General features: G+C 37.9%; 1 protein-coding gene across 2 annotated transcripts; it reads right to left on the bottom strand.

Annotated features, from left to right (window-relative positions):
* Positions 1–755: 755 nt before the first annotated feature.
* Positions 756–11,212, bottom strand: LOC113528790 (peptidase M20 domain-containing protein 2). 2 transcript variants are annotated; one of them, XM_053231835.1, is made up of 8 exons: positions 9,256–11,212; positions 8,766–9,168; positions 7,699–7,847; positions 6,125–6,267; positions 5,843–5,997; positions 5,000–5,123; positions 2,994–3,101; positions 756–1,398 (listed from the first exon to the last, which is right to left on the bottom strand). In XM_053231835.1, exons 2-8 carry the CDS (start codon positions 9,165–9,167, stop codon positions 1,193–1,195), a joined length of 1,287 nt encoding a protein of 428 aa, XP_053087810.1. In that variant the 5' UTR covers position 9,168; positions 9,256–11,212; the 3' UTR covers positions 756–1,192. The 2 variants fall into 2 exon arrangements, with proteins under 2 accessions (XP_053087810.1, XP_026773305.1); XM_026917504.3 differs by having other exon boundaries at positions 8,766–11,211.
* Between the last annotated feature and the right edge of the window lie 670 nt (positions 11,213–11,882).

Below are 11,882 nucleotides of genomic sequence, written 5' to 3'. Positions count from 1 at the left end.
ATATATATATATATATATATATATATATATATATATATATATATATATATATTATTATAAGGCTTATCAAAGGTTTATATAGGTACATAAAAAAATTATTATTATTATTAATAATAATAATAATAATAATAATAATCATTATTATTAACATTTCAAATAAATTTTATTTAAATAAATAAATATTTGTATTAATTACACTCATTATTTATTCATACAGAAAAGTATTTTTTTTAATTAATTTTGTACATACCTTCTTCTCATTTTGCTTATATACCTCACCTTCATGTTTAATGATAATAATAATAATAATAATAATAATAATAATTATTATTATTATTATTATTATTGAACAATTTCAAATAAACTGTATTTCATAAAATAAATAAATAAATATTTGTATTAATTACACTCATTATTTATTCATACAGAAATGTAATATATATTTTATAAAATCCTTTTGTACCTACCTTGTTGCCATTTTGCTTATATACCCCACCTTCGAGTTTATACTTAATGCATAAATAAATAACATGTTACAAAGTCTGTGTGCTAATATACACTTTTATATACTGAGTACCCACAGTTTTGCTGAGCTGTACCTGGAGGATGCCATGTTTGTGTCTCTCATCCTCTTCATCATTCATCCGTGTATCGATGTCGGCTCACGTGTCAGTCGCTTTGGATAATGGTGTGTGATAAATAAATAGGCATAAGTCTACAAATGATAAGATGATTTTATTTTATTTATTGAATTTCACTACATAGATCTGAAAGATACAGTGTAGCTACTATTCAAACCATCATCACAAAGTGTCTACATGATAAAATGAACAGAGCATGAATATTTATGAATTTGTCATCACTAATTAAACTATTTTGATAAAGTTGGAATTCAGTATATGTGATAATGTGTAGCCATTCGTTTTCTTTCTGTTACTTCTGAGATCGTATCTTGACACATACATACTGTGTTTAGGATTTTGGGAACATTCTCTTGAAAAATATGTCACACTCAAAATAATGTGGCAATTTAAACTGCCCCAGGGGAAAAAAAAACAGTTTTGGGTTTTAAAGTGTTACCTATAATCCACTGTAAATATAGTGATGGTTGTTCACCTCATTTCCTGCAAGCTACAGGACAGAGACCAAAGAAACTGCAGGATACAGCATAAGCCATAAGCCTTTAAGCTGTCTAGACTGTGGCAGTTTCATATTTGTTGTTAGTCTCCGCTTCCCCATGTTTCACCTGTTGCAGTCTCAGTCTCTCCTCTCTGAGCTTGGCCTCTTTAAACTCCTGTTTGACTTTGTCTAGCACTCCCGGGCTGAAGATCACATCCAGTGCAGTCATGGCCAAAGCTTTGGCAGTACGGAGTGTGTAAAACTGAGCTTCATCTGCACCTGCAAACGAAGTCAAGTTAAGGTGAAAAAGGGGGGTTTTGCATTTCATAAAGAACAGTAAATGGCATTGAGTTGAATTATTTCAATAATATGAATTATTGAATTATTTCCCACTTTCCACCTTAACCAGGCACGTTTATTGTCCACATTTCCAATAAGATTGTAAAGGAGCTATGAGGCTAATGTCACTAACAGGAAAATCAGCATATGCATACTTCTAATGAAATCAGTTGGATAGGTGATACCACATTAACAAAATTTTAAATCCACCTTTAATATTTTTATGCAACTTTTGGTCATACAGTCATAAAAAAAGTCAAAGCAAAATCTTGGCACTTGGCTGATCCATTTTTTTTGAGTAAATCGAAAATTTGCTTTCCCATGTCTGTAAACAGTGTACAGTAAAATAGAGTATATTTTAGCTTTTCTGTTTAAATGATTGTGCTACAATCTGAAAATCTAACCAAGTAAGATTTATCTATCTATCCTAGAGAACCTAGAAATGTCAGAAATGACTTTATTTTATTGGAACAATCTAGATCTTATCTAATCTAATCGGAAAAGACCAAAATCTTTATCACTCTAATTAGGGATTTGTAGCAGACCTCATGTTTATATTTTAAAGTTAATACTAGCACTGTGTATGAGTCTTTTATCTTCAGGCTTAATAGCTTCACCCTCCACGTATTTGATAATGAACTCATTTATTGTCTCGTTGGGATCTGTGTGTTCCTCATTAGTGCTCCTCATTTAATTGCTATTCTGTATTATTTTGTTTGGTCCATGGCAATAATAGTGATTAAACCGAAATAACAGTGATTAAACATTTAAAACTTCTGAAAGGCAGTGTAATTTCCAAGATTTAATTAAACATACATTATTTGTAACCAACGGAAGCAGCTCCAAATCAACTAAATGAACTATACACTCTCTTACCAGAAGAGCTTTCCAAGAACCATGGGTAAAATGTCCTTCACAACAATGTATGTTCATGTTTTAGATGATCTCCAGCTTTAACTGTAAAACAAATTCTATGGACCCCCTCAGTGTGGATTTATTTCATGAATTTCAAATAATATTTTGGGAGCTTTCTATTTCTGAACTTTCCACTGACAGAAAACATTAGATCTAAGCTGACTTAGGTGCTTGGACCCCTAAATATTCTAACTTTAATAATGATTTATACCATTCTAACTCCCACACCCTATTTTCTGAATCACTGATCTACAGCATTTGTACTTGACCCAGCCCAGTATAACTACACTTTACCTTGTAATATAATCATAAAAATGATGGCAAATATTATTGCATTTTTGTATGAATCCAACTAAGATCACATTATTGTACAAGTTAGTGTCAGACAGAGTTGCTTGAGATGAGTTAAGATCCATTTTTTTTTATGTTTTCAATGTTGAAAAATTATTTTAAAAATAATAAATTTTAAGTTATGAGTTACAAGGGCTAAATTGCACTGCACCCATGGAATCATGCAGCTACTTTTAAAACCACGATACCGAGCATTAAAGAGTACACTGCGTTGAGTGTGGAACATCACATATAGTCCACTGACAGAGGGCACTGTTCCTCAGACTCACCAGAGGCAGCTGTATATTCTGCTGTGTGATTCAGTGCCTCAGAGCCAATGTAGAAATAAGGGTGAATCCCTGGAACAGCATGAGTCACGTTCCCGAAGTCTGTAGAGCCTGATATGGATGAGATTGAAATAACCAATGTTGTTCAGTGCTTTCGTTTTGGCAAAACATTTAACTTTAATAAGGTTATCAATGCTAGCAGCCCACCAGTGAAAAGACATAGGTGTAAGTGCAGGTGTAAGTGTAGGTATGTGGATCAGAGAGGATGATGACGTTAATTGGGGGACAAAGCCAGCGGAAATGAGAAGCTAATGTCCATGAAGAAGGGGATAAAGATTGGGATTTGCTTGCATGGTCTTCTCCTAAACTCCAAGTACAGAAGATGGCAGAAGATGTATCTGTGTTAAACAGCCTGCAGAGTTAAAGTTAGAGATGAACTAGATAAGATGTAGCACAAATCAAGGGCTATATGACACACAAATGTGCAATACGTCAAATCCAATTACTAAAGTATTCCACCATTGCAAATGGGAGGCAAAAGAGGTGATGGTATTTGTCATCCAGCTCGATGGATCCAGCGATCTGGATGGAAGAGCAAGCCAGAGGAGGGCTGACCAGATGGTGTGTTGCTGAGATAGCTGAGAAAAAGAGGGGAAGGGATGGTGAATAAGGAAGTGGTTGGAATGTAGAAGGTAAAAGGGTTGAGAAAGGAGGTGAAGAGCTAGGTAAGAAATGTCATCGCGCTGTGGGCTGGCGTGGTGACACCAAGGCACGGTGCTCTGAGCGTGTAAGCGAAAAGGGCTGAGACCAGTGAACACTTCACATGGGGGTTCACAATGGACAATTCCCCCCAGACCACCAGAGGGCACCCTCACTCACATTTGTTGTCTGCCCAGTTTCCTTTCTTGTTTGTGCACACCTGTTTTGTGTTCTCCTAATTAGTTACCCTATTTAAGTTCGGTGTTTTCCCTCCTTGGTTGCAAAGCAATATATACACGTACTGTCCACTTTATTAGGAAAACCTTTACACCTGCACATTCATGCAGTTATCTAATCAGCCAATCATGTGGCAGCAGCACAAAGGATAAAATCATGTAGATACAGGCCAAGAGCTTCAGTTAATGTTCACATAAAACAACAGAATGAAAAAAAAGTGTGATCTCTGTAACTTTGATCATGCATAGGAAGGCTATACAGTTGGGGTCATTAGGGTCACACGCCTTGCAGAATCTGCAAAATGAAATTGCATTTTGTTTTTTATTTAGTACTGCCTTGAATAAGCTATTTCACATAACAGATGCTTAGATACAGTCCACAAGACACAATAATAACTGAATTTACACACATGAACCAGTTGAAAAGTTTACATATGCTTGATTCTTAATACTGTGTGTTGTTACCTGGAAGATCAATGATTGTGTTTTGGTCTTGTGATAGTTATTCAGAAGGCCCTTGTTTGTCCTGAGCAGTTAAACTGCCCACTGATCTTCAGAAAAATCCTCCAGGTCCTGCACATTATTTGGTCTTCTGCATATTTGACCCCTTTCCAACAGTGGTTATATGATTTTGAGATCTTAGGACTATTGAGGGACTCGTACACAACTATTACAAAAGGTGCAAACATTCACTGATGCTCAAGAAGGCAACATAATACATTGTAAAATTTTGAACAGGATGATCGGTGTAAATTGTTATTATTTTGTCTTGTGAGAAACATGTAAATATCTTATGTAGCTTCTGACGGGCAGCACTAAATGAAAAAATTATGATCTTTAAACAAAATGAGGTACGACTAGCTGAAGTAGCTGGGAAGGTGACAATGGAAAAGGCAAAAGAATGCTTTAGCATGGATGTAGCATATCTGCATAGTTCAATAAGTCAGCAAGGTATCTTCTCCCAAATTTTGAGATGTTGCTAGTAGATACTGGGATATACCAAAGCCATGTTATTAAGTAGTACAGTTGCCACACCATTCCACCCCTAGATAGCATGTTAGCTTATTTGTTTACCAGAAGAATCCTCGACAGTAATGAACTTCATGCCAAGAGATTTCCCATTCTCCTCATACAGGCCTTCCAAGGTGCGGTTCCTCAGGATTTCATAAAACTTGTTCTTTGCAAACAGAAGCTCAACCTGAAAGTAACAAGCCTTAGTTTAGTTTCTCTAATGATGACTTTTAAAATACATATTAACTATATATTACAACGATTATGTTCAAGTTGATGTGTCATAAAGGCTTCTTTGAAAATGATGAAACAAATTGCATATTTTTGTTTCTACAACAGCACAGCTGAATTCTTAGATCTGATTGGTCAGAAGGTGTTGAATAATTATTTCTGGCTTCAGTGTTAATCACAGGTTCATATTATTGTATGTCTAATAAGGAATTGTTTCTATAGCAAGAGCTAAATTATAGGGACTTGTATCGCAGATGCCCACATAATCTAAACCTGAAAACAAACAAATTAAAAAAGATGGTTTTAATTTACAATAAGAAATATGTAATTATTGATATGGTGTGTTTTTCACCATTAGGAGACATTTATTTAATTTATGGAAGGAGTTTCCAGGGTTAGTGCTTTGTAACAGACAGTATGTTTTCTGCCACGAGAAATACTTCAGGACAGAAGACTTCCAGTTTATAGGAAACCAAGCAAACTCGGGCTGGTAACGCATCATATTACTGTATCTTTGATTATTTTCCTATAACAGAACACAGTGTTGTGTTTTGTTCTTTACATACTATACAAGATACATAGATAAAAATTTAGAAGTTGTCCTCAGTGCAAGGGATTTCAGTTTCTAAGTTTTTGAACCAAACGTAATGATTAAGGTGTTTACAGTTCACTAACCCTGCATCCTGTGGCCAGAGCAGCAGCTTGAAAACAGGCCTCAGCTTTGGCTTTGATCTTGGGCAGGTCTCGGTGCGAAGGGGTGCGTAAGTAATACTCCAGCTCACTGTAGTCAGGGATGATGTTGGGTTTCACACCACCGTGCCTTATTATACCTGAACAAGACACATAACTCAGCTTCACACTGTTTTGTATATAACGTCCTGTGCATTTATCTGTGTATCACTCTTGTAGATTTGTACATCATTCTTACTCTTTATCAGGCTAAGGATACAAACTCACCGTGGACCCTCCAGTCAGGTCTGAGCTGCTGGCGGAGAACAGAGATGTTACTGTAGGCCATGACGGCCGCGTCTAGAGCGTTTACACCTTCCCAGGGATACGCTGATGCATGAGATGCACGTCCATGGTACTTCACTACAAGGCTGCACAACAACACGGAACAAAAGAAAGATACAGCTAAGTAAGTACAGACAGCAGTTTGTCACTATCAGATTAGACTGTAAATTAATATAGTTTGAGTTGTAACCATGTCACTTTCCAAGAAACAATCATGTTATGTAATGTATAAAATATGGTCACTTTGGACTAATTTGGGATACAGAGGAAAGGGCCAGAGCTGTAGTCTTTTAAAATATATGACTTTTTTTTTTTTAGATATGTGGGAAATTTAGTATAACCTAGATAACCTTTGGTATTTAGTATAACCTAGATTTTATTTTCCTTTCCCTCGGCGTTGTCATAGTATTGCAACAGGTACTTTTTCTGTGGTAGTGCCAGGATGTAAATCTTGCTCCAGAAACATATCTGCCTAGTAACAGAGCGTACTTTTGGCCCCTTTGCCCAGGAATCTATTCTGGGACTCGGCCAGAGCGCAGCATTGATACAGCACTGGGGCTTGGGCTGAAGGTGGCTGTATCACCGTTGTAGTCACACACTGAAACTGGAACTATCTATCAGTACTGCCTCACAAATTATGTTACGGTAAAAAAAAAAGTATAGCTTCTGCGATAATAGTTAAGATATGACCAGTAAAGGAAACCTAAGAAATGTCTATACATACCGTACATCTGTGCATGGTAACATTTTATCCAGATGCTTGGTGTTAATGAGTCTATGGGTCTAAATATGAGTCTAATACCAAGCACTCAGGAAATACTGTTGTTTGAATGACCACTTTTGTGGTGTGTGTGTGGCAGTCTGGAAAATTCAGGAAAATATCGGGTTTTGGCCAACATTGATTTCTGTCTAAAACTTGCTTTGACACATCTACTTTAAGAAACATTAACATATTTAACATGATATAGTGATTTATTTACTTTATAAACTTGCCTATACTCTCTGCCTGCAGAGATCATGTCAGGTACATAAGGATTCAGTCCAACAAAATGGTCACTCAATGCACTGAAAAGATGTTTTAATTGCTTGCTTGGTAGCTAAGTGTGCTTTTTTTTAATACAGTGAACGTCACGCTTTGATCAAGTTGCTGGATGGCAAAATAAGCAGCAATGTAATCAATGCAGGTTGTAAAAGTTGTACATTTCGGCTCTCAATTTATCCACAATGCACTTGCGTTGTCGCTGACACTGTAGAGATGGAAGTGGACAGATTTTGGAAAATATTTGGAAATCTAGCCAATAGACAAAACTCAGTGAATTAATCAGGAATTGTTCCAGCACTCACCAGTGAACCAGTGAGCGTCATACAGTATATCATGACTGACATTAGCTCAACTCATAAGATTAGTTGGAATTGAAACATTACATTGATTTTGAAATAATGCATGAATAATTTTATGAAAGGGGAAAGTGAAATATAAACAGTTCTTGGTAGAATAATGTATGATATTGAATTACTCATGTTCTGCCACGTCTGGGATGTAGGTAGCGTCCTCCTGTGAGGGATGAGCCATAAAAACCACATCCAGACCCTCGAAGACTCCTTCTCGCAGCAAGTCCACCTTCCCACCTCCAGCCTCTTCCGCTGGAGTCCCCAACACAGTTACCTAACAATTCAGACAATTCATCAGACATTGCTTAAACTAGACGTTTGTAAAGTATAGCTAAGCACATGATCTTAATGAACTGCATGTTAATTGGTGACGTAGTACATATACATGAGTGACAAATTAAAGGAAAATAAACTGTGGTTCTGTTATGCTGTAGGGGCATTTTACTGACATGGTTCAGCTTCACTCGTCCCCTTAGAAAGAGAAGCATCACTGTAAGTCAGTACTGTTCTCCTGATTGATCACCTTTAACCTATGATGAAACGTTTCTATCCTGTTGGGAGTGGTCTCATTCAGGATGACCCCACCCCCATCCACAAGGCACAAGGGCTTGCTCAATCATTTGCTGAAACATATGCTATGACCTTCACTTTGAATTGAACACCTGTGGTAGATTTTGCAGTGATGTGTTAGACAGTTGAGGGATTTTTTTTTTTTAAGAATGGTGTTTATTGCTCTGGTACATTTCTAGAGACTTGTAGTATCTATGGCATGGTGTATTGAAGCTCTGCTTGCAGCTTGTGGTGGTTCAACCCCTTACTAAGATGCATTATGTTGGTTTTTCCTTTAATTTGTCAAAGTTGAATTTATCACATTTGTATTTTACACATTTGGACGTATGCTAGTCAAAACTGCCATTTGCAAACATTTGATATACTGTATGATGTGTCATGTAATAGTTTTATACAGAAAATCATTTTCGGTAATTTTTTTTTAGCTCGCGAAATATTGTTTTTACAGATAATAGAGTTACACTGGGGTTTCCATCATCAGTTCTCAGAAATCTTGAACAAAAGAAATCACCTACAGTGAAATATATATTTTTGCAAATCTTTGTACTTAAATTCAAAGTATTATTTGTATAAAAAAAGATACTTGGATGGGAACAATCACATCTAGGCTTAGTTGGCACACCTTGATTGGCACAGGCCACGCCTCCCCGCTCTCCAGCGCCACTTTCAGGCCCACTGCTGCTGCAGCTCCGGTCTCTGCTATCAGATTGTGGCCGCACGCGTGGCCTATAGCGGGCAGAGCATCGTACTCACACAGGAACCCCACATGAACCACAGACTCACCATCTGCTCCACCTACAGGTCCCCACGTGGCCTGAAAAGCTGTTTCTAGTTTGTAGTGTGCCTCTACATTCCATCCTTTCTCCTGTGTGAAAAAGCGGACCAGAGTGTCATGGGCTTGTCTTTCCTCATATGCCAGCTCTGGGTGGTGCCATATCGCGTCTCCTAATTGGTGGAGTTTGTCCTTGGCCTCGTCGATGGAAGCACAAACCTGCTGCTTCAGTGCTTGGAGTTTTTCAGCCATTCTGTATCAGCACACCAAGAACAAAAACTCAGTGTCTCGGTGCTCTCTGTTACTTAAATTTATGGGTCAATAAAACTTTAAAGCAGACCGTTACTAAGATGAAGGAGGTGCTAAGATAAAGGTGGTCACTGGTCAGAAAAGTCAGCACTCAACTCCAACACACTTCACTCCCATCTGTAATGTGATCTGTTTTCTGCTACAGCCCTGAGCTGCAGTCAGTGAAGTCCTTTTTTTTAATTCTAACCCTTCAGTGTCACAAAAAACAAGGTAACAGCACTGGTTCAAATCAGACAAGTAACTACAGGAGATGGGTGCAGAGGAGGTGAACTGAAATCTTATGCAACCGCATGCCATGACCTTTGCATTGCTAGGTGTTATATAACATTTCATGCCTGTAGCAGGAAACAGCTGCAAAACAGCCTGTAAGAGTAACAGTGCATATGAAGTTAAAACAGTGTCTAAGCACATAAATGGCGCAAATACACATTGCATACACATACACAAATACACATCTGAAAATCGATTTGATTTAGACATAATAGAAATGTATATATGTTGCACAACATTTGAAACAGCATGACATATACATTACAAACATCATCTTGTTTATCCACTGGTGACATTTGTACTTTCTGTACTTTACAATCTGAATATAAATGTGTAAGTTAATTTTCATATGCATCATATTATTTGCATAGATATTTTCTGTTTCTAGTAGTCAGTAGAAGCTGTTAGGACTCTGGTGATTCTGGTTAAATGTTGAAGAGAAAAGACTTTAGAATATGATATGAGAAATGCCTAGCAAATCTTTATGTATATATATAAATATAAATATATATACACTACACACTGATCAGCCATAACGTTAAAACCACCTGCCTAATATTGTGTAGGTCCCGCTTGTGCCACCAAAACAGCTCTGTCCCTTCGAAGACATGAACTCCACAAGACCTCTGAAGGTGTGCTGTGGTATCTGGCAACAAGACATTGCAGCAGATCCTTTAAGTCCTGTAAGTTGTGAGGTGGGGCCTCCATGGTTCGGACTTGTTCGTCCAGCAAATCCCACAAATGCTCGATCAGACTGACATCAGGGGGAAGTTGGAGACTAAGTCAACACTTCGAACTCTTTGTCATGTTCCTCAAACCATTCCTGAACAGTTTTTGCAGTGTGGCAGGACGCATTATCCTGCTGAAAGAGGCCACTGCCATTAGGGAATACAGTTACCATGTAGGGGTGTACTTTGTCTGCAGTAAAGTTTAGGTAGGTGGAACGTGTCAAAGTAACATCCACATGAACTCCAGGGCCCAAGGTTTCCCAGCAGAACATTACCCAGAGCATCACACTGCCTCCGCCGGCTTGCCTTCTTCCCAGAGTGCATCCTGGTGCCATCTCTTCCCCAGGTAAGCGATGCACACATGTACCCGGCTGTCCAAATAATGTAAGAAAAAAAAATAAATAAATAAACTGATTCATCAGACCAGGCCACCTTCTTCCATTGCTCCATGGTCCAGTTCTGATGCTCATGTGCCCATTGTAGGTGCTTTCAGCGGTGAACAGGAGTCAGCATGGGCACTCTGACCGGTCTGCAGCTACGCAGCTCCATACACAGCAAGCTGCGATAGACTGTATGTTCTGACACCTTTCTATTATAGCCATCATTAACTTTTTCAGCAATTTGTGCTACAGTAGCTCTTCTGTGGGATCAGACCAGTCAAGCTAGCCTTCACTCCCCACGTGCCTTGGGCGCCCATGACCCTGTTGCCGGTTCACCGGTTGTCCTTCCTTGGACCACTTTTAGTAGGTACTAATCACTGTGTACCGGGAACACCTCACAAGACCTGCCGTTTTGAAGATGCTCTGACCCAGTCGTCTAGCCATCACAATTTGTCAAAGTCACTCAGATCCTTACGCTTGCACATTTTTCTTGCTTCCAACACATCAACTTCGAGAACTGACTGTTCACTTGCTGCCTAATATATCTCAACCTTGACAGGTAGCATTATAATGAGATAATCAATGTTATTCATTTCACCTATCAGTGGTTTTAATGTTATGGCTGATCAGTGTATGTGTATATATATATATATATATATATATATATATATATATGTAGAGAGAGCGAGAGAGAGATACAAGATGAAGCCACAGTTTTCAAGAGGCAAAGCTTATAAGTATAAGGAGCTTATAGGTGTGTCATATGCAAACTACTGACACCACCTATAATTGTGCATTTTTACTCACATTAGTCCATTAAAGAGACCAAAAGAAGCACTGAACACTGCTTGAAAAGAAAGGACAGTGGTTAAACCTGTTAGGTGCATTAATAATTTTATCCAGGCAGAGGGTGCTGCTGTTCCTCTTTCTTTTCACCAGAAGCAGCTGTTTATTCTGCTGGATGATTCAGTGCTTCAGAGCCAATGTTGAAATAATAGTGAATCCCTGTAACAGTATGATTCATGTTCCCACAATCTATACAACCTATACGGATACAATAACAAACTTAGATACAGATATTGGCATTGTGTTACACCCCTACTGTAAATACTAATTAGTGTAAATGATAGAGTCGACCTCTTTTTTGTGGCTATGTCCGTTATGTTATAAAAAGTACTTGAATTGAGATATCGAAGATTTCTATGGAACTCCCAGTCTGTAGTTATACATAATTGCAATGCCACATCCTGTACCAATTATATGAAGGTGGTGTATATAGC

The sequence above is a fragment of the Pangasianodon hypophthalmus genome, chromosome 30 (genome assembly GCF_027358585.1).
Source record: "Pangasianodon hypophthalmus isolate fPanHyp1 chromosome 30, fPanHyp1.pri, whole genome shotgun sequence".
Taxonomy (NCBI): domain Eukaryota; kingdom Metazoa; phylum Chordata; class Actinopteri; order Siluriformes; family Pangasiidae; genus Pangasianodon; species Pangasianodon hypophthalmus.
Note: the sequence above shows the minus strand (reverse complement) of the source record. Positions and strands in the feature narration are given on the sequence as shown.